This window comes from Pantherophis guttatus, chromosome 6 (genome assembly GCF_059756535.1).
Source record: "Pantherophis guttatus breed Tessera chromosome 6, ASM5975653v1, whole genome shotgun sequence".
In the NCBI taxonomy this organism is placed as follows: Eukaryota; Metazoa; Chordata; class Lepidosauria; order Squamata; family Colubridae; genus Pantherophis; species Pantherophis guttatus.
The window spans coordinates 43,061,952-43,089,636 of NC_142068.1; the positions used below are offsets into that span (position 1 = coordinate 43,061,952).

The window sequence follows — 27,685 nt, forward strand, 5'->3', positions numbered from 1 at the left end:
AGTAATTTACAAACAAATTGCTTGTTAGACTTCAGAGCTTCTGAATCTTAATGAGAACATTAATTCATAAACCATGTTTGAAGCTTGTGATTGCATGAATTACATTAACACTGAACTGGTTTAGGTAAATGACAGCATTATTTTCTTCAGCAAATGGAATTTCTGTGCATCTACTTATGGTTTTTAAAAAGTCACGAAATTTCAAACATACAAGTACACACAAATGCATTTACATTTAATTTTTCAGTTTTCCCTATATAGAACATGCTCCATTTTGTTCATTTATGGGACTGAATGCAAAGATAACATGGAAAGCTATTGATCGATACAACTGTGCAAATACCAATTAGAAAAGACCCAAGCAACTCAAATTAATGCCACAGTCTCCCAGGCTTCCTGAAAGATCCGAGCAAGGTCACTTGGCCTCTAGGTCCTTATCAATAGAAAGGAGCTAATAATAAATCTCAGTTCCACGAGGCCACTGTGGATCTTGTGTTTCTTACAAGTCCCCAATAGAAAGCCCAGTCCGCATAAGTGGAAAGGAATGTTATTAGCACACTTGCTTCACAAGTCTTCTCTGCTCTTCCTCCCCAAAGCTGAAGATACTAAGACAAGAGCTACAGTTCACAGAAAGAAAGCAGACAGCGTCCCTTTATAAATGGGAGTATGCAGCTGTGTTGCTCTCAGGATAAAGGCATCAATTTTATTCCTCTCTGTGGAATGAAGTCTAATTATACAGGGCAAGACATAGAGACCCTACTGCAAGTGTCCTAAGAAGAATGCCCTCCCGTTTTACTGAATAAGGGGCCTTCAGCCCTTTCCACTGATAAACCATTAGCAGCCCAGCTCATTTGGAAGCCCCTGTCTACTATCCTATAGATCCTTGTCCAGTGCAAAGCAAAGGGAGGTCTTAGAATCACAAAGCCGTTACTATGGTAGCCGTCCTTCTCACCCGCATTCCCACCATTATGGAATTATCCCTTTCTGAAATGTCCTGTTGTGTCTGTAGCACTAGATTTCCCCTCCCCTTCTGCAATACTCTCCAAGACCTCTAAGGCAGCCAGAGGACTCCAAAGGCACAGTGTAAAAAGCAGAGATCCAAAGAGAGAGACTTTAATGAGCAGGGAAAACATTGGAATATTCATAAATACAGTAACAATTATCAACTCCCTCCTCCAACAGCTTAGCTGGAATTAAGAGTGTCTTTCACCACTGGCATGTTATCTCCCCTCCTCTTCTGTGAGCAAGATGATAAAGGAATATCACACCTAGCAGAACTCTATATAGTGTGGCACCCTTTTCACTGAACTTCCTACAGTCAACCCCTGACGGAACTTTTTACAGCTGTGTTCTTTTTCCTAAATTTGCTGGTGTTATAAAGAGCTCAAAGGTTTTCATCACAACTCAATCGGACTGCAAGCAAACTGCAAGAGGTAAGAGCTTTGGTATCAGAGTGGGCAACATTTATTAGCCTAGAAAATACAGCATCTCCTAACTTGTATTGGTGTTTCCAAACGAACAGTTTCTGTTATTACTGTTCAAAAGGTGCTGTCTATAATGATAAGAACACAGTTGGGTGTTCTACTCAATATTACTAGATGTATCCATAATAGAAGATTGCGAACTAAATATTACATTTATAAATGAATTACCTACCAAGTTACAACAAATTGATACAAGTTGATTTTTTAATTTTCATAATACTCATAAGAGTGTTATGAAGTATCATTCACTTTGGATGAAGAATGAAAAGCATTGCTGTTCTAAGAAAATAGAATAGCTGTGATTTCTAATGTATTTTTAAGACAATTAGCTATGATTCTCTTAATAAACTAGAGAATTGAATACAAACAAAAGACAATCTGCTGGGAAACTTGGGAATGTTTGTTCAAGCTTCATTAAGACATAAAGTAATCCTACCTTTTTGCTGTAGAGGAAATTCTTTATTTTATCTTTTTTGAAATATCTGGAACACTGTGGTCTAGTTGCAAAATTAACACTTGCAATTAGTATAAAGTGTTTTAAGTTCCAAGTAATACTAGAGTTAGATCCAAATAATGGTGAGTTTTTCATTTATATGATTTCTATGCTTTTCATTATGTCTAAAGACTTGAATGAAATTAACCATAGGAACAGAAGCTTTTCCAGTATTTATATCACTTTTATTTACAAAGATTTGTCTACAAAGCACTTTCAATCAAGCAAATGATACATTCAATGCACAGTATGTACCGCTTCTTTGGAACTTCAAGTGAAGGTACTTGTATACATATATGCATACATACATACATAAAAACATAATATTGCATATTATATATATGGATAATTAGGCTTCTGTACCTATGACAAGTAGGGCAATTAATTGAAATATGGGTAACCAAAAAATTTAAAATAGAACATCCTTTCCTAGAATTGTACCTAATTTTCATGCATAGTTTATAAAAAGAATGGCTGGGATTCATGTGCCAATATAGAACGTGTTTGTTTATGCAACTAATTCTAGAGGATCTCCCGATTATCTGGAGGTGGGTTTTTCAAAAGTCTGGGGAGGGGATTATCAGACAACACTAATCAACATCCAATAGCAAGGAAAAAACCCAGCAAGTTTTACTAGTTCATATAATAAATAATAAAATACAGATTTCTTGATATTGTAATATTTTCATCCAAGTTTATTTATTTGGTATTTCAGGCTCTCATTGAAGACAGTTGTGAGGAATGAACAGCCAAGCAGACTCTTCAGGCCTGTTATTCAACATTTCCCTGTCAAATTCAGAGCAATGTGGCAAAGAGAGTCACATGGAAAACATCCTTTTTGCTATTTTCTACCTTCTCAATTTCATCCTAGCCTTTTCGGGCAATGTTTTGGCACTCTGGCTCTTCATTCGGGACCAAAAATCAGATACCCCTGCCAATGTTTTCCTGATGCATCTTGCTGTAGCCGATCTGTCTTTTGTGCTCATCTTACCAACTCGGTTGGTCTACCACTTTTCAGGCAATCACTGGCCATTTGGAGAGCTCCCTTGCCGACTCACAGGGTTTCTTTTCTACCTCAACATGTATGCGAGCATCTACTTCCTCATGTGCATCAGCATAGATCGCTTCTTAGCTATCGTGCATCCTGTGAAGTCCCTCAAACTCCGCAGGTCACTCTATGCTCATTTGACCTGTGCCTTCCTGTGGGTTATAGTTGCGGTGGCCATGGCACCTCTTTTGATCAGTGTGCAAACAGTTGAGATGAATAATACCACCATCTGCCTCCAACTCTACAGGGAGAAAGCATCACGCCACGCTCTTGTCTCCCTGGCTATCGCATTCACTTTTCCATTTTTTACTACAGTAACCTGCTATTTACTGATCATACGAAGCCTGAAGAAGGGGCACCGCATTGAAAATCATCTAAAGGAAAAAGCCATCAAAATGATAATCATGGTTCTTACAATCTTCTTGGTCTGCTTTGTGCCCTATCATGTCAACCGCTACATTTATATCCTCAATTATGATGGTGTGAAGACTTCTTGTGCAATGCAGAGGATCCTGGCACTTGGCAATCGCATTACTTCGTGCCTCACCAGCTTAAATGGTGCCCTAGATCCTGTCATGTATTTTTTTGTCGCTGAAAAGTTTCAAGAGGCCTTATGTGGTTTGTTTTGCCCCAAAAGAATTGCAAGATTACCTTCAAGTTATGATGGGAAAACAAACGACAGCTCTTTAAGTGCTAAATCTGAACTGTAAATACTTGAAAACAAAATGCTTCCTTAACAAAAGTTTATTGTCCAGTACAATTTGATCTCCTAGAAAGTAGAATTTCTTTTCTACAAAAACACAAGATCTAATACTTAATTGTTAAGGATAAGCATATACACAATCCTAACTGGGAAGAAGTAGGGAGGTGGTAGATGGTGCTATTTCGAAAGCCCTGCTATTCCTTGTTGGCCATGATGGATAGTATCTCCCTTTTTTGCCTTTTCCCTAGCATTTTTAATTTTCTGGGATGGGTGAGTGGAGGGGAATTACAGAGATAATAGTTACAAAGACTATCAGGACACATAATTATTTTGATTTCCTGGAATACTCTTTTGAATGTTACTATCAGTGGAAATATTGCCAATAAGATTTTTCATAAGCATTATTTTGATCTACAGACAATTAAGAGGCAACTTTACCTTATCATAACCATTTCAACAATTAGATCAGGTTGTCTGAAATTATGAATCTTGTGATAATTTTTGCATAGCAAATAGCACTAAGTAATAACTCCATTAAAATATAAATTGAAATTTCAGTGAACAAAAGTTTGGTAACTTCTCCAGAAAATAAATGTTCATAGGTAATGAAAGAATTGACCATTTAAAATATTAAAACAGTGGATAGAGAAGTTTTAGTAATATCCAAGAACTGTCCAAATCCTATTTTGTGCAATCTGCAATATAACAAGGCAGGCAGGAATTCAGCCCCAAAGTTGTTCAACATTTACATCTACAGTGCAAACTTTTGAGAGGTTTATGAATATGGGGTTTAGTTTTAAACAAACTTTATAACTCTCCTACCATAGTTGTAGATGATTACGAAAGCTGCTGATGCTTTTTATTACATCTCAAGACGAATAAATTACAAACATCACATTTCAACGAAGTGTTCCTTTTAATTACAGCTTTGGCTGTAGATACCATTTTCAATAGCAGTGAATGCACAAACCACAATTTATTTTATATGCAGATTTTTTAATATGGTTAATGAATTCTTAGAGAGCTTGCTACAAATCATTAACTCAATTCACTTTAATAATGTAAGATGTAAGTCCAGCTGGGCACTTAGCCCTACTTAATGTAGACTGAGTCTGCCATATTGTCTTAGAACAATGATGATCTGAAGCTGGAGCAACTGAGCTTGTACAGCTACCTGCTTTACTTTGACAATGTAACTTTGCTGCAGTTCTATCACTAGTTTGTACTATCATGCTTGTTATCTTTCTACATGAGCGGCAGTGGCTCAGTGGTTAGAGTGCAGTACTGCAGGCTACTTCTGCCGGCTGCCGGCTGCTTGCAATTTGGCAGCTCAAATCTCACCAGGCTGTTGACTCAGCCTTCCATCCCTCTGAGGTGGGTAAAATAAAATTGTTGGAGGCAATATGCTGACTCTGTAAACCGCTTAGAGAGGGCTGTAAAGCACTATGAAGCGGTATATAAATCTAAGTGCTATTGCTACATTTCAGATCCTAGTCAACTTTATACTGTGCATTTTATAAGTTTTGATGTTTTCCAGTATGTTTAGAACATATGCACATAAATGTTTAGCTAAAACAGTGTAAATTACTTCCATTTGCCTTTTAGCAGTTGAGTTCTGTTTTCTAAATTGAAGTATGTTGTGACCACAAATACCTAATATCTACTAAAGAAAAGGCACAAGGACTGCCTTTAATTTTTCTAAAAATTATTTTTAGTAATCTAAACTCTATTAGCCAATATGATAGAAGAAATATAAAACATAAAGATAGGTTCAGAGAATTCACAAATAAATAAAATGTTTAATTTCCAATATTATTTTCATTAAGGAAAATAACGTAAATGCTAAGAATAGGCTAGAAAATGGAAAGTTGCTGCATGTATTTTGAAGCTATTCTATTTTGTGGTTTTTTTTCCAAATTATTTTTGCATTTATTGTCTTTTATTTTTACTTTCTTTATATTCACATTTGTACTTAAAATGTATATTTAAAAACTGTTATATTTCTTACATAACTGAAAATACATTCAAAAGGAGAATAAAGCAATTTTGTTTATAATGGTGCAAAATTCTGTCTATCCACCAACACTACCAACACTGTTGGTAAGTATTATTCATCTTAATATAACTGTATTTATAAAGACGCTTAGCTACTTCCTGGCATTTTGTCTAAAAGAATTACCATTTTGAGAATGGCTGCTAATACATTCAATCTCCAGACTTTTTAGAGACATATCTTCCTTTCCATAACTTATTACTATCTTACACAATGCATTCAACTTCACATTTAGTTTCTATGCCTATCTCTGCTAACATTTTAACATATAAAATGCAGATATATTTCTATCTATCTATTCTTACCTGCCAGCGTTCTTCACAAAACCCAAATCAGCAAGAACTACATCACAGAGTTCACAACGAAAACATTCGGGATGCCAATTATTGTTCATTGCTTTGATGACTCGGCCAATGATGAATTCACCTTGAAACAGAAATACCACACTTTATAACCTTAATTCATTTCAGAAGACTCCCTGGTCCTTAGAATTCCATAGTAGTAGTTGGGTAGCAAATTTTTTAAAACACATTTTGTAGTCTGCTTTATTACAGTAATGAGAAACCTAAGAGTATGTCTAACTTGCTCAAGGTCACTGAGATAAATACAGGTTTGTTAGAGACAGAACTAATATCTATTTCACTGAACCACAAAGATTCCATTATAAAGTTCTGAATGTCTTTTTAAAAAAATACAATTTTCCATGCATTATTTTTGTTCTTACCTATGACCAGTGGAGTCATAAATAAATTATAATATTTTCTTTTTAATTTGCTCTCTACTGCCTCTGCTTAAGAAGTTAGTTATAGAACACCCAGGATCTCATAATCAGATAGTTTACAAACATTGTTAATAAACAGACAAAATTAGATTTGAATCATTTATGTGGAAACCTTACCACATTCCCCACAGCATGGTGCAAATAGCATCTGGAAATCATGCTCACAATATTTTCTCCCTTCAAACTGAAAGAGATATGCAGGAAAACATATCTTTATAAAACATTCACCATACCAAGAACTGTAGAATGTGCAGATACAAAGCAATAGTATTCCCTCATCAATATCTGGGGGAATCTTGCATTACTGATTCTTACTTTTGGGAAGCTCATTCCAAAACATTAACCCACCTTCAAATCACAATAGTTATTATAATTGTAATATTAATTAGATATTTTGTAATAGCACTCATCTCATTTTGCTAGCTACTCTCTCTGATTTTAAATATGCCTTTTTTACTGACTATAAAAAGATTTGCTTTTAATGCACAAGAGATAATAGCTCATGATTTTCTGACGTTGTTTAGCCTTGCATTTTTATTAAATTAAATCAATTAACAAAAACAAAGGGAGACATACTTAGCCTATTCTTTTAATATTAGTTTTCCCTTCCTTCTGTTTCACTATCATGGTTCCTAATGTTAACTGACTACAGTATAATGTTATGTTTAAAGCTGGATAAACTATGGTTGCTCTTAACTATGGTTAACTAAAACATGTAGGTTTCATGCTTGGTTTATGACATTGGTTTAAACACATCCCAGAAAAAAGTACTCATTTTTTAATGTTTGGATTTGTGATCTTCAATTAATGCTCACAGAAATGAGAGCTTCCAATATCACTTTTTGCAAGAGGATGTGAAAGGAGTACAGGGTTTCAAGCTAGTAGACATAGCCCTAAACTATAATTTAGCACTTTCTTAAGTCATGCTGGCTAGAATTTTTTTGAGTTCCAACTCCAATATTTCTCCAAGATTCTAAGCTGAAGAAATCTGGTTAGCACAGTACCTGAACTGGTGATTGCTGAACTCTTCTAGCTACTTGTCTAAGAAAGTGAGACTCTGCTGAATGGATGATATTAAAAATTACATAGGGGAGAAAAGAGAAATGGAACACTGAAATTAGAACTGAGGCAATTGTATACTGCATAGAAAATAGTTCAGTTATGCTTCTCAGTCAAGGAAGGAAAAAAACTAAGTAACTTTCCCAACTATTAAAAGTATAATAATCTCACATCATAGAAGAGGCCATCTGGAAACTGGCGAAAGCACTGAGCACAGACAAAGCAGTTTTCATGATACAGTTCTCCATTGCTGTTTACAATACGTTCAGTTGGATCAAAACGGGCTCGACAGCGTTCACATACAGCATTTGCAAGGGCATCTGACATATTACTGAGAAACAAGAGAAAAATGAAAAATATTTCTAAATGCAAAGTGTAGCCATTAAATTAAGTTACAGTAATAAAAAATAAAGTCCATTTTATACCTTTATTTAGATTCAAGCACAGTAGAGGTGCCAATTATAAAAATAATTAGAAGGTAAATATTTAATTATCCTGAATAGAATAGAATAGAATAGAATAGAATAGAATAGAATAGAATAGAATAGAATAGAACAGCTTTATTTGACCAAGTGTGATTAGACATACAAGGAATGTGTCTCTGGTGCAGAACTACACTAGGCTAGTGACTATACTTCAATTAACAGTCTATCTGACTCTAAGGATGCAATCCTTTGTATACTTAATGGGGATTAAACTCGTAATTGGACTTTTAATAAATACATAGACTCTTGTACTATAAAGCAATGGAGCTTAATTATATCGAAAGAAGTAGTCTTCTATCTCTCAAATGAAAGTGAGCTATTTGCTTGGCTCTTATTTAATGCCATCTACAGAATATTAATATATTATGATTTAAATGGTGTTTTATCAAAAAGTCACAGAAAACTACATAAAGTGGTAGTAGCTATTAAGGATGCCCTTTAAACTACCTTTAAAAAGCAGCATAGGTCAAGGTAAAGCTTTTTCAGGCTATGTTCAGTTCCTGGAGACTTCATGGAAACATCTGTAGAAGGTCATGGATGAAAGTGTTCTACAAGTGGCTTCTAACTAGACCCCCTTTAATTTCTAAATTCAAAGCTAGACAATGGGGGTTTTTGTAAGCATTCAAAACCACCCACCTTTACCTTTCTTTTTTACCTCCCAAGTAATCTGTACATTTTGATTAAAATTGAGACAAATCAAAGTAACAATTGTATTCCTTCCAATTGTCTTCTGAAGTTAGAATGCAGCTATTATTTGGTGCCCAATGAGACCCAGACAGTTCTTTGGCCATCTAGAAAGAATTCAGATCAATTTTTAGGAACATATTTCAAGTCCCTGCTGTCTCTCAAAAGCAATTCTTTACTGTGAAGAACTCAGTCAAATTGAGATCAACCCTTGGTTACAAATAGGCAAAAAAAGTTGGCGTTCCTTGGATTTTCACTGATCTAACTCTGTATATTTGGGTACATGCAATAGTAATGTCAAAGCAGCAGATTAAAAATACTGATCTCCGATTAGACCTGGTATCTCTTTCCATGGGTTTACTTCTGATCAACCATTCACTCTTTGTAGACCTGCTACCTTACTTGGAATCATTCAATATAGGATGGCATTATCCTCAGCCTGATTTGATGCCTACTGCAGTCATAGAACAGAGATACAAAGTTATCCTTTTTGGACTGAGGTTTTGCCATGTAGCAAAAGGGCTACTGAAACTGTTAAATTCTTTTTATATATTGGCCATTTTATGCTGGCATATAGTCAAAGTTGATAATAATAATAATAATAATAATAATAATAATAATAATAATAATAATGATGACCGTGTTGCTAAAATCATTCACTGGAAATTGTGCCAGAAGTTTGGATTTGAGTACAGCAAAAACCACTGGGAACATTAGGTTGAGAAAGTTTTAGAGAATGAGAAACTCAAGATCTTGTGGGACTTTAGGATTCAGACTGACAGGCACTTGGTCCACAACACACCTGACATAACAATAGTTGAAAAGAAAAAAGTATGGTTCATTGACATTGCAATACCTGGTGATGCATGAATTGAAGATAAGCAGCAAGAAAAAATCACAAAGTACCGGGACTTACAAATTGAAGTTGAGCGACTGTGGAAAAAGAAATCGTGTGTTGTCCCGATTGTAATTGGAGCCCTCGGAGCAATACCCAAAGGGCTACCCCGCTATTTAGAAATTCTAAATTTGCCGGACTTGAACATTTTGACTCTACAAAAAACCACCTTACTCGGAACAGCTTACATCCTCCGACGATACCTTAACAGTTCCTAGGTCCTTGGTTAGGACTCGAGCTGCTGAGCTATTAACCAGCCTCAAAGGCTGTGAATCTCACTAAAGATTAACCAATAATAATAATAATTTTATTTCTATACCGCCCTTCTCCCGAAGGACTCAGGGCGGTGTACAGCCAATTTAAAAACACAAGACAAAACAATGATTAAAAATTAAAATAATTAAATAGATTTGGCCCGGTTTAAAACCCCGAAAATTTAAAATACCCCAATTTAAAATTATTATGTTGATAGCCCGGCCTGGCGGAACAACAGGGTCTTCAGTGCGCAGCGAAACACCCGGAGGTCGGAGATCTTACGTATTTCTGGGGGCAGTTCATTCCACAGGGCTGGGGCTCCCACAGAGAAGGCCCTCCCCCTGGGTGTCGCCAGCCGACATAACTTGGCTGATGGCACCCTGAGGAGACCCTCTCTGTGGGAGCGAACTGGCCGGTGGGAGGCTATTGGTGGCAGAAGTTGGTCTCGAAGGTACCCGGGTCCTGTGCCATGGAGCGCTTTAAAGGTGATGACCAACACCTTGAATCGCACCCGGAAGACCACTGGGAGCCAGTGCAGCTCGCGCAGGAGGGGTGTCACGGGGGCACAACGAGTTGCGCCCATAACTACCCGCACGACCGCATTCTGGACCAGTTGGAGCCTCCGAGTGCTCTTCAAGGGGAGCCCCATAATCCCACATTTAAGCAAATTTCCTGTTCATTCTGATCAATTTTATCTATGTTTACTTTCAGATATTCATGTCTGTATTACTCTAAATATAGCTAAATTCTGCTATGTCATATTAGAATTATTAGAATTATTAAAAGTCTTTATTGGCCAAGTGTGATTGGACACACAAGGAATTTGTCTTTGGTGCATATGCTCTCAGTGTACATAAAAAGAAAAGATACATTCATCAAGAATCATAAGGTACAACACTTAATGATAGTCATAGTCATAGGGTACAAATAAGCAATCAAATCAAATCATACTAGGAAACAATCAATATAAATCATAAGAATACAAGTCACAAAGTTACAGTCATACAGTCATAAGTGGGAGGAGATGGGTGATAGAAACGATGAGAAGATTAATAGTAATGCAGACTTAGTGAATAGTTTGACAGTGTTGAGGGAATTATTTGTTTAGCAGGGTGATGGCATCCGGGAAAAAACTGTTCTTGTATCTAGTTGTTCTGGTGTGCAGTGCTCTATAGCGTCGTTTTGTGAGCAGGAGTTGAAACAATTTACGTCCAGGATGCAAGGGATCCTCTTTTTGATTTGTACAGTATACAGGTCCTCAATGGAAGGCAGGTTGGTAGTAATTGTTTTTTCTGCAGTTCTAATTATCCTCTGAAGTCTATGTCTGTCTTGTTGGGTTGCAGAAGCCATACCCAGAAGCTGTATATGCATAATATACAGCTAATTATACCCAATTAATTTTACAGTGTCGTTTTCATATATTTGTAACCTGTTTAATACTACTGAGTGTTAATACAAGTAGTCCTCGACTTACAATAGTTCGTTTAATGACTATTCAAAGTTACAAAGGCACTGAAAAAAATGACATGACTATTTTTCACACTTATGACATGGCAGCATCCCCTTGGTCATGTGATCAAAATTCAGATGCTTGGCAACTGGTTTAGGATGGTTGTGATGTCCTAGGGTCATGTGATCAACTTTTGCGACCTTCTGATAAGCAAAGTCAATGGGGAAGTCAGATTCACTTAACAACTGAGTTACTAACTTAACTGCAATGATTCACTTAAGAACAGTGGTAAGAAAAGTTGTAAAACGGGCAAAACTCACTTAAAAAATCTGCATGGTTCTCCTCTTTTTCCTACCACACTGTAGTTATGTAATCTTGATGTTCACAAGGCACAGATAACCATTTGAAGGACCAAAGGATTCAGAAAGGATATTGTGGTACACAAAATGTAATTGTGACAATATACTTTTTGCCATCTGAACATCTAGGAAAAATGTCCACTAAAAAAAACGATTTCAGTACATGGATTTGGTCTTTTTGGGAACATCAGTCATTTTCAAAACAAAAGAACCTCCCTTTTGAAATCTGATTTTCTGTTGACAATTAATACCTCATAATTAAAGGTAGAATATTTTATATCCTGTAAGACATTTTCACAAATTTTTGATGCCTGGCAGGAAACATATCCTACATTTAATGTTCTGTTAGAATTCTCTCAGAGGAATGATATTATAGAACTAAATAAGAGGAAGGAACATCTTTTTGCTCCTGAGTGAAAGATAGGTTATAAGTAAATAAATAAATATCACTAGAACACCTCCATTTTTAGCAAAACTGAGTGTAACCATTATTTTTTATATACATTACAAACCAGGCTTTCTACAACTAATCCGCTGGGTTAAGTACTTAGCTCTAATGCTATTTTCTCTATAAAATTACTTTTTCTTTTGTTTGTAAAAAGCAACAAATTTTGCTCCAATAGATTAATACAGCTACCTCTTCCATTACCAGTTTCTTTGAATATGTATGTAGAATAATGATTTAAATTTTTTGAATTTTATACATATATCAGCTTTTATATTGTTTGTGAAGGTGACTGCTTGTTAATTTTTCTATATGATTTGTGAATCTGATTTATTTGTATCCTGCCTTTTAATTTTTATAATTAACTTGTGAACTCATGAGCTATTTCCCATTATTTTTAATGGCTTAAAAATAATAGACCAGAGATCCTTTAGAACAGGGGTGTCAAACTGGATTTCTTCGAGGGCTGGATCAGCATTGTAGTTCTCTTCTGCGGACTGGCCGGGGGGTGGGGGAATATGGAAGTTGGGATGGACGCCTCCTGTAACACTTTGCCAGCCAAAATGGGGTGGAGTGGGGTGGGGTGGGGTGCCGACTTTTGGTCGGCAGAGTGCTGCAGGAGGCTATCCAGGCCAAAAATGGGCCGTGGGGAGGCCGCGGACAGGCCCCCAAGCTCCTTTTTGGCTGCCAGAGGCACTGCGGGCTGGTCCTTTGCTATTTCCAGGCCAGCCCCACAGGCCAGATTTAAGCACCCCACGTGCTGGATCTGGCCCACGGGCCTTGAGTTTGACACCCCTGCTTTAGAATAAAGTATAGTATACCGGTATTAGAAATATTATAGATATATTCTATTGATGCTTTCAACTTCTATGCTAACTGTTCAAAGCAAGGACTGCCAAAATACCAGAAGAGTGTTAATAAATAAAAATGGGAGATAGAGATTGTCATGACACAAATGTCATTTCCAGATGAGTACTACGTGGAAAACTAAATGCTAATGGATTACAAGAACAGAAGTTTGAATTTCCATGAGAGAAAAAAAAACCACGATCTGCATCTTGCCAGAGGTTATGCCTTTTGTTACTTCTGACCTTACAAGCATTTTACAAGAATTTCTGGATTTTCTCATCCATCCCACATAGCCACCTACTTGCAAAGTGTTAAAAATGTCAGATAGTAAAAGATGTCTTTGATTAGAACAGCAGCAAGCTTTCGTAACTTACATTAGGAGTTATGAAACGTAAGATAGGAGTTAGACATCTTCCAACAAAATGGATACCCACACAACTTTATCAAAAAGTATCAAATCACACAACCCGCTGCACTCCCATACATCAAAAACATCGCACAAACAATAAACAGACTACTGCAACCACATGGCATCACAGTAACATACAAATGAAAGCCCTTCAAAATATCTTAAGCAAACCAAAATGACCCAGTAGCCCAAGAAGCAAAAAACAGGAGTCATCTATAACATATAATGCAAGGACAACATGGAAGAAGACTAGCAGAGCTCATCCGCAAACTACGGTAGTTTTTAAAAGACATGATAAAAAAAACGTCTTTAATTTCAACTGTTTCAACTGCCAACTGTTTAGAGGGATGCCGTGGAGACACTGTGTGGGAGAAATTGGGTACTAGAGAGATTCCCACAACAGTGAAGTCTGCTTTCTTCCCTATCCTTCAAGCTTGAGGAAGTACTGATTGGCTTAGATTTTCAGCAGCTGTAGCAAGGACAATCACCGACCACCTCAAAGATGATTCTAGAGTCTGGGTAATATTTGAGAGAATGAAAATCACTATATACAAGTACACTAACTTACACTGAATGTAACTACGTAAGGAGAACCTAGTTGCAACCCTTTGAGAATTGAGATAATCTCACAATAGTGACTTAGCATATACACCTTAACTTGCGCTTTCCTTGAGGCTGCCTTGAAGATAATTCACAGGCTGCAATTGGTTCAGAATTCTGCAAGCTGATCTTTGATGAGAGGAAGTAGGTTTGTTTATGTGTTTAAACATATGGCAGGGTTGCATGCCAAGAGATCAATGACCAGAATCCAAGATAGGGAAGGCTCCTCTACAGTTTAAATAGAAGACAGATACATAGTAAGCATAGTTTTTTCATTCTTGTATAATGAGACGAGTCAGCCAACATTTTATATCCATAAAGTTATACTTACATAACATTTTGTTATATGAACTCCTTTTAAGGATATTCTAGTGTAATAAGTATTAGACTATAGTTCCAATCCATTCAATCCCTCTGGACCAAATTTACATCAAAATTTAAACCAAACCAAACCAAATTTAAAGAAAAATACTATAAACAGATCAAAATAATAAAAAATAAAAGTCAAATTAAAATGTAAAGCTATTAAGTATCATTAGAAGAGACTGAAAGCAGGGATTTATAGCTTCCTTGAACCCCTCTTAAGGGAATAGATTCATGATACCTATATGGGCTGCTTTCTACCTATAATTCAGGAGCAATGATAGAAAAAGCTTATTCCTAAACTATCACTGCGTAAGCTGGAGGCACTCAAAACAGATGTCTCTGATTATCTTAAATTTGGGGATCATATAGAGAAAGGAATTGTTTCAAACAATTCAAATTTAAAGTATTTGGGATTTTAAACTGATAACTATATTTTGTCTGGAAGACAAACCCATTGCCTTAGGGAAAAAAATGTAAGAATAGATACAGGTATCATTAGCATTTTAATAACAACCAACACCCAAACTCCTGATGACCTCATCTAGTGGTTTTACATGTGTTAAAAAAACCCATTAAAATATTCATTGTAAATGCCTCACTATGCATCAAATTCTGTTAAGGAGAAATGAGACATATTTGACTGAACTATGCATAAAGAATATATCTTTTGAAAACTAAATTATTTCTAAAGATCACCGATTTTTTAGAAGGGAGATTCTCATATATTTTAAAGACAGAAAATATGGAAAATTTGCCCGGTTTAAAGGATTAGAATTCCTGTTTCTTTTGCAGTATAATCATGCATGTTGAACACAAAAATTAAACAAAGCATTAATATTGTAAACTTATTTTGGGTGGAAAAAAAATATAAATTGATTCTTGTTGGCAAGTAAGATAAGAAATATCTTTTAAGTCTATTCATGCAGTGCTAGTTACACTAACCTATTTTAACTTCAAGTGATGAAGGTTTCCATAGCAGATTTCCTGTTTTTATACAGAACTGATGTTATCAGAGCCAAAGCAGCACTTCCTTCAAGCAAAGGGAGGAATCCCAACCTGGTTTTCCTTACTTTCCACTTCAAAGTAAGTCAGAGCAAACATTTTAAATATATCAGCAACTGTTAATCTGAGGAGGTATCCAAATAACCTACCCCAATATCCCAGTTGCCCTCTCTTTCTCATCATTCAATAGTGACACTATGCCACTCAGGCGCTCTTGTCGGCGTTGATAGAGTTTGGAAGATGTTAGTCCCCGAAGTCTCACACCAGCCATGGTTCTTACCGCTGGGAAGAAAACTGCATGAAGGTAACCGAATAGCAACTCTGAAGTAGAAACTCACAAGGTTCAGGAAATGGGTTTCTTCCAGAAAAACTGTGTTCTTGTATTTGCTAGTTAAAAGAAGTGACGTCCATTCTTCTCATACACCACTTTTTCCTCAAGAACTATACAGATTCCTTGCCTGCTTTCCTTCTCTCTTCAATCCATCCCATTCATGTTACGAATTCAGAATTATATTTGTTTAGAGAATTTAAAACACCATATTTCAAACTCCCCTTAATTCCCTCACCAAAAATCACAGAAATGTGATAAATAATAAATTATTAATTTAATAAATTATAAACAATACAATTGAGTAGCCATATCAGAAAAGATAGCTATGAGATTTTTAATAGTAGATATTTTATCAGTAAAAAGAAATGATAATAATAAAAATATATCCTTTAATTTCAGCACTCCTTAACTAGTTTTGCATTAGTTATGCTCTAAAAAAAAATTATGTCACTAGAACAAAAAATGCTAGAAAGGAGCAGAGTGGCTTTGAAACTCACTCCAAAAATCACATTCCAATAAAATATCAAGAAGCGCAGTAAAGAAACATATTTTACATTTCTAAACCCTCCCTGCCCCCAGTTCATAATTCTAGACTCAGAAGGTCACTGACTCATGTTGTTGCTTTTACACCCACTTTGGAAAAAGTATCATGTTACACAAATTGGAGACATAACTCTGAAGTTTAAATTGTTTTGGTAATCCAGTCCTCCCTGTCCTTCTCTCCTTTATCTATTGTTCTGTTAACTTTTGTTATCATATTTTAAATGAGATTTTAAAAAATTATTTATTATTCCTTATTCTGTATATATATATATATATAAAATTATAACAGAAACAAATTGGAATAAGGTAAGGTATCAAACTCTAATATGCAAGCACATAAAAAGTTATTTTTAACGATCTCCCAAAATATAACTATTGATTTTATTAAGATTGTTGGCAGCAGTATTACTAATAACCTTTTACAGCAATCATTGCTAAAGGCTCAGCTGAGTAACCTTATAAATTCTCCCGTTCTGGACTAATTGTTTTCACAGACCTAGAAATGAAAGATCTTGGGTATGCTATCAATGTTCATTATCTAATTTGCTGTTATCATACATAGACATGATAACATGTCTTACGTCAGAAGGTCTTCATCTTTTAAATCTCATCAGTCATCTATTAAATGATCAAGATTCATCTAAGTAAGGAAAATGTCAAGTTTCCCCAAGTAAGAACAATTATATGTTTACAGGATTCTGTTATATTTATTACATAGGGTAAGATTTGTAATGACTCATCTATGCTACTTCTCTGCTAGTCTGCCCTACTGTCATAATCCATTAATTGTGGGTTCATAATTCTTTGGGTAGCTATGGTTTTAACACATGTGATAATCTATATCAGAACAGGGGCAGAAATACTGAATCAGTAACAATGAAAAATTTGTAATAATAGGCAATTTATTTGATTGTAGAGGCGTGATGGCTCAGCAGTTAGACACTGAACTTGTCAGCTGCAAAGCTGATAGCCCAGATTCAAGACCCAATGGGGTTTGAACTCCCATTACTTACCCCACCTTTCAAATACCTAGCAGTTTGAAAGCACGCAAATTAGAGTAGATAAATAGGTACCACTTTGATGAGAAGGTAACAGTGTTCCATGTGCCTCAATATATAGTTATGCTGGTCACATGACTACAAAAATATCTTTGGATGGTATTGGCCTCTTCAGCTAAGAGCGGAAATGAACTTAGAACTTAGAGATGACTCCTTAGAGTCAGACATGACTGGACAGGGGAAACCTTTATCTTTAGTTTTTTTCTTGTATTTATGAGTTTAGCTCAATTTTATACCAAATAGTTCATGAATATTTGTACTATATATTGGTCTCTACTATATATATATATATATATATATTTAATCATGTAAGAAAGGTTTAGAACATTATTTTCTGAATAACCCTGAACGCTATAATTTGTACTCTCAAAACACAAAAAATAGGTTAAGAGTTCACTATTGGGTTAATAGAGTCTCATCATTTCAGACTTTCATGATTTATTATTGCTATTTCATTATTTTTTGATAGGATTGATGTATTTATGCAAAACAAGACGAAAATGTAGAATTCTTATTTTTCCAATAATAATAACAAAATAGTAAGCAAATAATATAAGTAAGAACAAATACAATATAATTGCTTTCACAAAACTCCAAATGTCAGGGGCATGTCACACAAACAGCAGATTTCCTCAGGATGCATGTCTTTATTTCAAACAAAAGGAAGGAAGCTCATTTTAGCACAGTACAAGAGATCCTCCCAGCTGCCCACTTGAAAAGTGAAAGGCTTTAGCCTTCAACATTTGCAGGAGAAACAAGCTATTGGAGAAGGAATTAGAAACAGTGCTGTGGACCATTTGATAAAAAAGAAATGATCTATAAACTGTTGGGAAAAAATCCATAAAACAAAGAGAATTTGATTTCAAAAGGAACCCATTCCAAGGAATAGTAATAATGTTAGCTAGAAATATTGCATAAAACTATTTTTATTTAACCTGTATTTATGTTCTCAGTAACTGCTCTCCCAATTGTGTATTTTTATGCAACTTGGAACCTCTTTACAGCAGAGTTGCTCCAAATAAAGGCAGACTAAAATCAGACCAAAATCTGCCCATAACCTTATCATGCTGTTTACAGGTTTTTCTTGAGAAATTCTTTTAACAATCTATATGAACAATTCTGCAATTTTACTGGTTTTACCATTAAATGCTTTGCTCTTTCCAACATACATTTGCATAGTATTCACTCTACCCAACTGTATTTTATTGTTTAAAATTATTTTATAGATAGTATAGCACAAATTTACAATAACATAGAATCAGTTCAATATCTGGTGAAAAACATCTATAATTTTAAAGGTTTAGAGAAGCAAATAATAAAGATTTAAACAGGTTTCTGAAGAGTCCAACAACAGGATAAAAGCTTTCACTATATAAAGTGCCCGTTTGCTATATCTCACTATTCTATAATAGTCTATTAGCTAATAAGACACGCATAAAGATTGCTTAAGAGAAAATCAGCCCCAAGTAGCAAGTGTATTTTACATTCCACTTGTTTAATTATACGGAATTCAGCAGCAGTATATTGCCTTTTTTTCAGCATTTTTTTCCCCCCAGTCTGGGATTGAAAAACTGGATTTCCCTATGGTCTCCCATCTAAATACATGTTAGGATTGATGCCGCTTTCCTTTTTGCCATCAGCGAAAGTCAGGAGCTGCCATCTGCTGTTGACAACAGCATTTGGTTTTCAATGCCTCTTAAAGCAAAAAAGATCGCATCACATACAAGAGAAATGAGCGGTTTCAGCCAGAAGAGGGAAACTTCATCTCCTCAGTAAATATGTGGTAGTACAAAGGTTAACGGGCAAAGAAGCTTTTTCTCCAGCTAGTAGTCGTGTTTCACAACTCCCCGTTTCCTCCGAAAGATTGAAAAACCCGACAATTCCTTTTTAAATCCCGAGAAAGGGAAGTCTTGGCAGTTCCTGAGCCACTCGGGACAGCGGTCGCGGAGGGCGAGTGGTCCCGTGGAGGAAGGAGGCGAAGCTGTTTCGACGTTTTGTCATCACCCGCCCTGGCAAGTGAAACCCAACCGAGCTTCCAGGCGACTGCGGGGGACCTCGCTGTGTTTCTCCTCTTACCTGCCCGTCATGGCGGCCGTGGGTCCAAAGCACTCTTGGCCAGAGAGCTTCGGTGCGGGGGTCGTGGGGAGAGCGACGAGCAGCGCGCTAGAGCACCCCGGTCCCGACTGCAGCAGCCCCGCAGCCCGCCTGCTCTTGTCCTCCGCCCGGTGCTGGCTGCCGTAGCGGGCCGCCCCTCTAGGTCAGGACAGGCGGCCTGATCTTCCTCCCGCCCCTCGGCCCAGCACATATTTTTCCTAGAAAGGGAATGAAATAATAAATAATGAAATAGCGAGGGCGGCGGTCTTGTGCGGTGGGACTTCATAGTGCAGGGCAGTGGAAAGCAAACCGCAGCTACTATAGGGCTATGGCTTGCTTGCTCTTACTCCGGAGATACTCTAAATAGTTTCTAGGATTAGAGCGACGATTATTTTGAACAGGTCCTATTAAAACCAGGGTGCGGGCCTCATTCTGTGCCTATGGCCATTATATGTCGCTATTTTCTTAGGAGTATTCTTAATATCCCAGTACAAATTTGTAAAGTGCCCATCTCACAAAATGTGACTCTGGGCAAGTACAGCTAGTCCTCCAGTTACAAGAAGTTTGTTTAGTGACTGTTCAAAGTTACAACAGCACTGAAAAAAATGACATGACCATTTTTCACAAGATGGTTGCAGCATCCCCATGGTCACATGATCAAAATTCAGATGCTTGGCAGCTAATTCATATTTATGATGGTTGCGGTGCCCTGGGGCCACGTGACCCCCCTTTTGCGACCTTTTGACAAGCAAAGTCAATGGGGAAGCCAGATTCACTTAACAATCATGCGACTAACTCAACAACTGCAATAATTCACTTAATAACTGTGCCAAGAAAAGTTGTAAAATGGGGCAAAACTCACTTAACAAATGTCTCATTTGGCAACATAAATTTTGGGCTCAATTGTGGTCGTAAGTTGAGGACTACCTGTACAACAATAGAGCTATTATGTTTTTAGTTTAGTGGTTCTCACTTTAGTCCATTATGTCCCAACAACCACTATTACAGAATTTATTAAATTTGTTTGCAGTCCATGTTGCTTAGAGGCAGCTCTATGCGACTTACAACATTAAAAGCAATAAAACCATAAAATATACATCTATAAACCCAATAAAAATACAGGTTACAACTAAAAGGTGCGGAGAGGGCACAGAATGTACAGGGGAGGGTGGGAGGGTGGATTTGTTATTGGTCCATCAACTATCTTCAATGGTACTCCTCCAAAATGGTCAATCTTGGTCATAACAAAAAAAATGATTTATGCATGCATTCTATTTTGTCAGAATATGACAAAAATTTAAGGAGATAAAGTTAGTGCAATAATGTTAACAACACTTATTAAGTATTAATACAATTAAATTATGAAATTTAAACAAAAATAATTTTCATTACCAGTAAAGTTGTAATGAATATATCTAGCATATGGGATTGAGGGATCGTACACATTTTGATCTCTTTTTCAGAAATGAGCTTGGGGAATTTGAAAACATGAGGTAGAACATTGCCAAGAGCCTGGATCCAAGAGTACATTGCCAAGAGTACATGGATTGGTATATATCTATAATCAATATATTATGTCTGAAACTGGAGTATGTTGTAAATGCACATAGGTTAGATCAACGCAGTTCAGATGTGTTTATTACTGCATTTACAATATCTAAGAGTAACTGCAATAATAACCCAACCTTATTCTACTGGATTTTGCTTCCTGAACACTTTTAGGTGTGTCTTATAGATTTTTGGCTGCGAATCATGAAAACAACCTGTAATTCAACCTATCTCATACTGTTTTATAAAAATCTGTTTTTACAAAATGGCAATGTAGACCCTCCAGTACTTGTTGGCTATGCTGCATACATGAAAAAACATACAAAAACATTCAGTACACCAAGTACAACTGGAATATTGTGGAGACTCAAAAGTAATGGTTCTGCTGCTTGGAATGCAGCTCAGATATATCAAGTAGTTACTGATGTAAATGGGACAGTTATGGAAGAGAATGACATTATATTAAAAAGAAATGACAATTTTCAAAGAATTTGGTTCCAGCACAGAAAAATTTGGCACATGAACCACTTGTTGACCCCAAAAATATTTTTGCCTTCGGTTCACGCGACCTTACATAAAACTCTGAAAAAATTTGTGAAACTGATGAACAAGATAAAGGTTTTCATTATTTTGGACAGATGTTTCCAAAAATAACTGATGCCAAGATTAAGGAAGGCATTTTTATTGATCCACAGATCAGATATGCCATCAATCACAAGCAGTTCAAAGATTTGTTAGTGGGGCCAGAGAAAATCACCTGGAAAGGATTCAAGGATGTTGAGAATTTTTTTGGCAATTAAAGCACCAAACTAGATTCAGCTGGATGATAAACTTCTTAAGACCATGAAGTGCAACGTCACCGAAAATGTTTTTTTGCATTCACTTGGATTTCTTTCACAAAAATGTAGGTGCAATCAGCAGCTAACAAGGTGAAAGGTTTTGGGATAATGCTTGAAGTTACAGGGGGAGGATCTGCTTAATTGCTAATGGTTTATTTTATTTTGAATGTTGATGTACCAGAGAAAATATGCTCACCATAAATGTACTAATAATGGGAAATATTATCAATTTTTGTCCATTTGATTACTGATATGACGTCATTTTCAATTCCTAGTGACTACACAGATTTTTTCCCATGACCGTTTGTCCCTAACTTTCGGGTCTTTTTGTCCTCTTGCTTAGAAATTATGAAGTATTGATCAAAATGAAAATAAAGAGCCCCTACTCTAGGGCCATAATGTTCCCGCTATGGAGTAATAGTTAATCTGACATACTTAACAAGATGAGTATTATCAAGTTCTGCCCTCTCCCTAGCAATTGCCAACCAATAGCCGAATCACGTCTTTCCCCGCGGCTCTAGAGTGCGGAAGTACCGCCCCCGTTTCTCCAGCCTTTTGCGAATGCGCAGTTGATGCTTTTGAAGCCGAAAGAGTGAGGTGAAGTTGCCCGTCCAAAGGGCGCCCAGAAAATGTTCTTCTCGTTCAGGCGGCCGCGAGGAGGTGGGAGAGTCGCGAGGCCAGGGCTACCTGCATAGGCTCCTCCGCCGCCCATCTGAACCTTTGTATGCACGCACGCAGGCAGTTGCCTGAGCGAGGATCACGTGTTTGAAGTTGGTGCCTGTTTTTTTTTTTTTTTTAAAGAGACCAAACCAAGGCGGCCGACTGCTTGCTTAGCAGTGCCGCTTTGCTAAGGCGGCTGCGTCCCACCGTTCCAGAAGCACCGGGCCGAAGAGCAGCCTCCTTGCCCATCTATTGTCTTCGCCTCCCGCCTGTTCCTTAGAGATTCCTCGCCAAGATGGCAGATCTGAACCGTCAACTGCAAGAATATTTAGCTCAGTCCAAGGGCGGCGGCGGCGGCGGCGGCTCGACGGTTTTGTCGGTTCCTCAGGCCCCTCCTCAGGATAAGGCAGAAGAAACCGGCTCGGGCTTGGGCGTCTGGCTGCGGCGCATGAACCCTTTCCCCGCGACAGGAACGTGGTCGGGGGCGGCCGAGGCGGAGCCGGAGCCGTGGCTACCGACAGGGGTGTCCCGTTGGCAGAGACTGGTGGGGAGCGCCCTGTGTCTGCTGCTGGCTGCTCTCTGTTTCGGCCTCGCCGCGCTTTATGGCTCGCTCCTGCTGCTTCGGAAGTTCGCGCTGCTCTGGTCCTTGGGCTCGGCCTTTGCGTTGGGAGCCGCTGGTTTCTTGCGGGGCCCGAGTCGCATCCTGGGCGAGCCTGACCGGCGCGGCCTGGCCATCCTGTATTTGGGCTCCGTGGGCGGAACTCTGTACGCTGCTCTCGGGCTCCGAAGTACGCTGCTCACGGTGCTGGGTGCTGTGGTCCAGCTGGGAGCCGGAGGCGCCTACTTGTTTTCCTCGTTGCCTGGCGGTGCTGCTGGTTTGCGCTATGCCAGCAGCTTCCTGGGGAGCTTCGTGCGACGAAGTGTTTCTAAAGCTCTTCCAGTGTGAGTTACTCTGTCGTCGGAAGTCCAACTCCCGGGCTTGGGACGACTGCTCCGTGAGGAGGCACCCCGGGCCGCTTTTCAAAGCAAAGCGCAGAGCAGGATATGCAGCTTGAATTCCAGGAATCCTTGAATAGAAAGTTTCTTCTGCGACTATTGTGAATTCCGGGAGATAATTCATTTGCCTCACTGTGGTTTTTTGACTGCTGAGAATATTAAAGTATTAAAACAAAAGATGTGACTTGAAACTGAACTACCTAACTGGCAGGTAGAAAGAGCCAAAGGTTTTGTAGAGTCTGTGTGTTCTTCTGACCATTGCACAAACTACCCCATTTAACCATTTTTAAAATTTACAGCCTTGTGATTTCTCTCACTCTTGGGCTAAAAAGGAGGCAGCTTAACATATCCTTTACCTATTCCAGTTATTGAAGTGTTTTCCCTCTTCTGACACAATTTTGGGGTGGGTGTGATTAGGATGCTTTGTCAACAGTTTAATTGATGGTGTTATTGGACTGGGATTTGTCCAGCTGCTATTAGCCTTTCAACTGCTGTGACTACAACTTCTCCATTCCAGTCAGTGGTACTGCCCTATTGGCCACTTTGTCCTGGACTGCAGAGTAGACCTGGGTTATATGAGGTTAGGTATATTGTTTGTTAGAGATGTGTTCCTTTAGAATATTATCTGAATGGTGAAATTAGCATGTAAAGCCATACACATGAACATATATTCTGTACATGTTCTGGAATTCCATTTCTCAAAAGAGTTGATCATTCCCACCTCCTTTACTCTGTGCTCCTCTTCTGCATTCCAACAATGCTTTTGCATCTATAATATATTTCTGAATAGCGTGAAGAAGAAGAAACCCACTAGTGTCAACTGTCTAACCCTCTTGCTCCCTCTCATTTTACCTTGCTGTGTTTCTTTTTTCTCTCACATAGTTCTCCTTCCCTCTTCACATCTTTCAAGAGTGCTAGACTGATGGTCAGAGGTGAGCTGATGGACTAATCAGAAATACAAAGCATCTTGGTCCCTGTGACCTATCCCTTGGGGAATTTGAAAGATACACCAAACCTTTGCTCCAGGCACCCGTTTTGTCTGCATGGTGGGAAAGAGTTGCCCATTTAAAACAGGAGAGCTTTCCCACTGAGCAGCTATTGCCAGCGCAACATCAGCAGGAGAGGGTTGCCCTGTACAAAACTCCCTTCTATTGCTTTCCTATCAGTCCCCTCCTACATTTTAACTGGGTCTGGATCTGGCTATCAGAAATATTTGCCCCAAATACAAATTAGGGCAAGTGATTGTTTTTTCCTGAGGGAAGTGAATAATCAGTAGGAGAAATGGACTGAGAGGAATCTACAAATTATTTTGCTTTAATCATGTATTAAAAGTGTAAGAACAACCCAGTTTGCCTTGTTATTACATCTACAAACTACATAAATTCAGGGCTGGTGTCACAATTTTGCAGTGCAAATGTACATTTTATTTCTCTTAAAATTGTAGCCTGCAAAGCATACCTCTTACATATTGTATTCTCTGAAGTCAAAAGTGTTAAATCTAGGGAAATATGTTTAAAATTTAAACTTAAATGCTTAATAAACTAGCACATTCTAGGAAATAATTTCTAACAGGTTAAATACAGGTAGTCCTCAACTTACAACAGTTCATTTAGTGATCATTCAAAGTTATAATGGCACTGAAAAATGTAATGTATGACTATTTTTCACAGTTACAACCTTTGCAGCATCCCCATGATCATCTTATCAAAATTCAGATGCTTGGCCGCTGGTTCATATTTATGACCGTTGCTATTCCCTAAGATCATGTTTTCACCTTTTATGACCTGGTAAGCAAAGTCAATGGGAAAGCCAAATTCACTTAACAACCGGGTTACTAACTTATTAACTGCAGTGATTCACTTAACAACTGTGGCAAGAAAGGTCGTAAAATGGGACAAAACTCACTTAACAAATTTTTCACTTTGGGCTCAATTGTGGTCGTAAATCGAGGACTACCTGTACATGCAATAACTATGTCTAAATGTATATTATTTAATAAGAAAGGTCTTATGTCATAGGTGTTTTATTAATGAAAGGAATAACTTATAAGCAAATGCTTATATTTAAGTGCAGAAAATCTACAGAGCTCTACTCTAGACAATTTATTCAAAATCAAGTCTTGCTGAATCTAGTGGCACTTCCACACTTGTGCATTAAGAAGGGATCAAGTAGTGAGTTATAAATTAATAAAATGGTAATTTTTAATTTAAATTGGCATTTCTGAGTGATTTCTGTGCATATGTCATGTAATGTAATCAAAAATAGCTGTGAATCAAAAAGTTGCTAAATATTTAACTCGAACAAATTTTCATGAAATCATTTAAAAGATTATTTGAAGACGTTTCAATTGGGTTAGTACAATAAAATAAACTTTACAATCCTTTCTATTTACAACTTAAGTGATGCTTAAACCCAAGAAAATAGCTATAGGATTGCAACCCAAGTGTATTTTTACTATATAATTTAGTCTACAGACTTTGAGTATGTTATTCTATTTCAGCTTTTCTCAATTTTTTTTATTCTAGAAGAATGCTTGAAATGGTCTCAAGGAACCCCTGCATAAAAGTGATAAAAATGCAAACCCGTCATAATACAATTCACTTCTAATCTGTACAATCCAATTTTATAAACCTTTACAAGAGCAAACTGGCAGAGCAGCAGCTGAGTTAACACATATAAAATTTCCCATTATTGAAAATGCTAGCATTGTGTGATATACGAAGTTTTTTTTTTTCAGTCATAGTCTCACAGAACTGCTACAACTTCAAATGGAACCTTACAGTTCTGCGGAATTCTAGTTCAGAAAGGCTGTTCTATTCCCTGGTATAATGTGACATATGGGGAAAAATGTTATTTTAAAAACTTAACAGAATGTCTATAATGTGATGTGTTTTTACATTTTATGTAGTAATCAAAAGACATGGAAGTATGTTGTGCCAAATGTACCAATTTACTAACTATATTTTTTTCATTCACTATTTAAATTCTTGTGCATATGAGGATAACTACTTTTCTGTGATGTTCAACCCTTGGGATTTATCAATAATTTGTTTAAAATGTTATACTTTTACTATTTTCTATATTTTCTTATTAAATTTGATCTTACTTTTTAATTAGAATGAAAATTAGTTTTGTCTACTGGTTTAGGGCAAGAAAAATGAGAGATCATTGTACTAATGAAATAAATCTGAAAGGTAACACACAACTTGCCACAGGAAAACTCCACACAGCCAACTCTCTGTGGGGACAACTCATCACAATTGTCTACCTGGCAGCCAGAGGGAGAGCCAGGTGAGCAGGTGGGCAGAGCACAGAGCTGTCAGGGCAGACAGTGGGGAGGTTACAGCTGGCACCTTTCTATTTTCACACATCCACTACCATGATAGCCTCAGCTGCCGCCGCATTGAGCTCAAAGCTGCCTCCGCCACACCAGAGTTGGAGCCACTGTTATGGCAGCAGCAGCAGCAGTGCATATGAAAATAGGAATCCCCTGGCTGCCGGCTCCCCACCACCCACCCCACCATGCTCTGTCCACCTGCCCACCTGCTCACCAGCGTGCTCTCCAGTCGCTCATGGCACATCCCCATGACTAGTTGGCTATGTGGAATTGTCCTGCAGTAAGTTGGTGGTGGTGAGCTTACAGCAGCAATTTGGCCACAGAGAGTTGCCCTAGACTCCAGAATTTAGACTTCTCGTTAACTACAGTGAAGACTAGAAAATAAGTTTAAAAAGTACCATCCTGCTTTTTTAATTAGACTCTGCTTGTTTTCTCCTTACTTTAAGTGAAAGGAAGCATCATCACAATCAAACACGGCTAACACTAGTTATAGTTTTCCTATAAGCATCAACTGAAAATTTTACTGATGTAGATCCTAATTTTAAACAGAACTACTCTGTTTACAATTAATGCAGACTATCCTGCTTATTTGTAATTACAGTGGTGATACAAATTTACTTTTGAGCAGAAATAGGTATTTCCAAAGCTAATTGATGTCCTCTACTTGGTAAGGAAAAGTCAAAGATATTCAAAATAGAATAGGCTTTATAATTTAAGTAACTACCAAAAACAGAGAAATCCTATGTTCTCGTTCTATACAAACTTGTATAATTTGTCATTTTTTTCTCATAGAAAAACATTTAAGAGTCCTTTACAAGATAGCTTAATTCACTTTTCTTCAACTATGTAACTAATAAGT

At 37.4% G+C, this 27,685-nt stretch overlaps 3 protein-coding genes across 4 annotated transcripts in view; 2 read left to right on the top strand and 1 right to left on the bottom strand.

Moving 5' to 3' along the window:
- The window catches only part of LIMS2 (LIM zinc finger domain containing 2), a 29,656-nt gene extending 9,979 nt beyond the window's left edge, over window positions 1-19,677 (bottom strand). Inside the window, exons 1-4 of one of the 2 annotated variants that reach the window (XM_034439760.3) lie at window positions 19,429-19,677; window positions 7,793-7,952; window positions 6,680-6,746; window positions 6,087-6,207 (exon numbers count right to left, since the gene is read on the bottom strand). In XM_034439760.3, coding sequence (XP_034295651.1) covers window positions 6,087-6,207; window positions 6,680-6,746; window positions 7,793-7,952; window positions 19,429-19,439 — 359 coding nt within the window. In that variant the 5' untranslated portion in view covers window positions 19,440-19,677. Of the gene's footprint in view, window positions 1-6,086; window positions 6,208-6,679; window positions 6,747-7,792; window positions 7,953-15,569; window positions 16,348-19,428 lie in introns of those variants that run through there. The other variant, XM_034439759.3, reaches the window with a different exon arrangement.
- GPR17 (G protein-coupled receptor 17) lies at window positions 777-5,784 on the top strand. Its single transcript, XM_034439761.3, has 2 exons — window positions 777-1,433; window positions 2,693-5,784. Exon 2 carries the CDS (start codon window positions 2,719-2,721, stop codon window positions 3,733-3,735), a length of 1,017 nt encoding a protein of 338 aa, XP_034295652.1. The 5' UTR covers window positions 777-1,433; window positions 2,693-2,718; the 3' UTR covers window positions 3,736-5,784.
- A 774-nt stretch (window positions 19,678-20,451) lies between the features above and the next one.
- Window positions 20,452-26,608, top strand: SFT2D3 (SFT2 domain containing 3). The gene has a single exon (XM_034439762.3). It carries the CDS (start codon window positions 22,789-22,791, stop codon window positions 23,437-23,439), a length of 651 nt encoding a protein of 216 aa, XP_034295653.2. The 5' UTR covers window positions 20,452-22,788; the 3' UTR covers window positions 23,440-26,608.
- Window positions 26,609-27,685: the final 1,077 nt, after the last annotated feature.

What these genes read in the sequence shown, in the direction of transcription:
- GPR17 (XM_034439761.3), top strand. Translation starts at nt 2,719, where the DNA reads ATGAACAGCCAAGCAGACTCTTCAGGCCTGTTATTCAACATTTCCCTG.
- SFT2D3 (XM_034439762.3), top strand. Translation starts at nt 22,789, where the DNA reads ATGGCAGATCTGAACCGTCAACTGCAAGAATATTTAGCTCAGTCCAAG.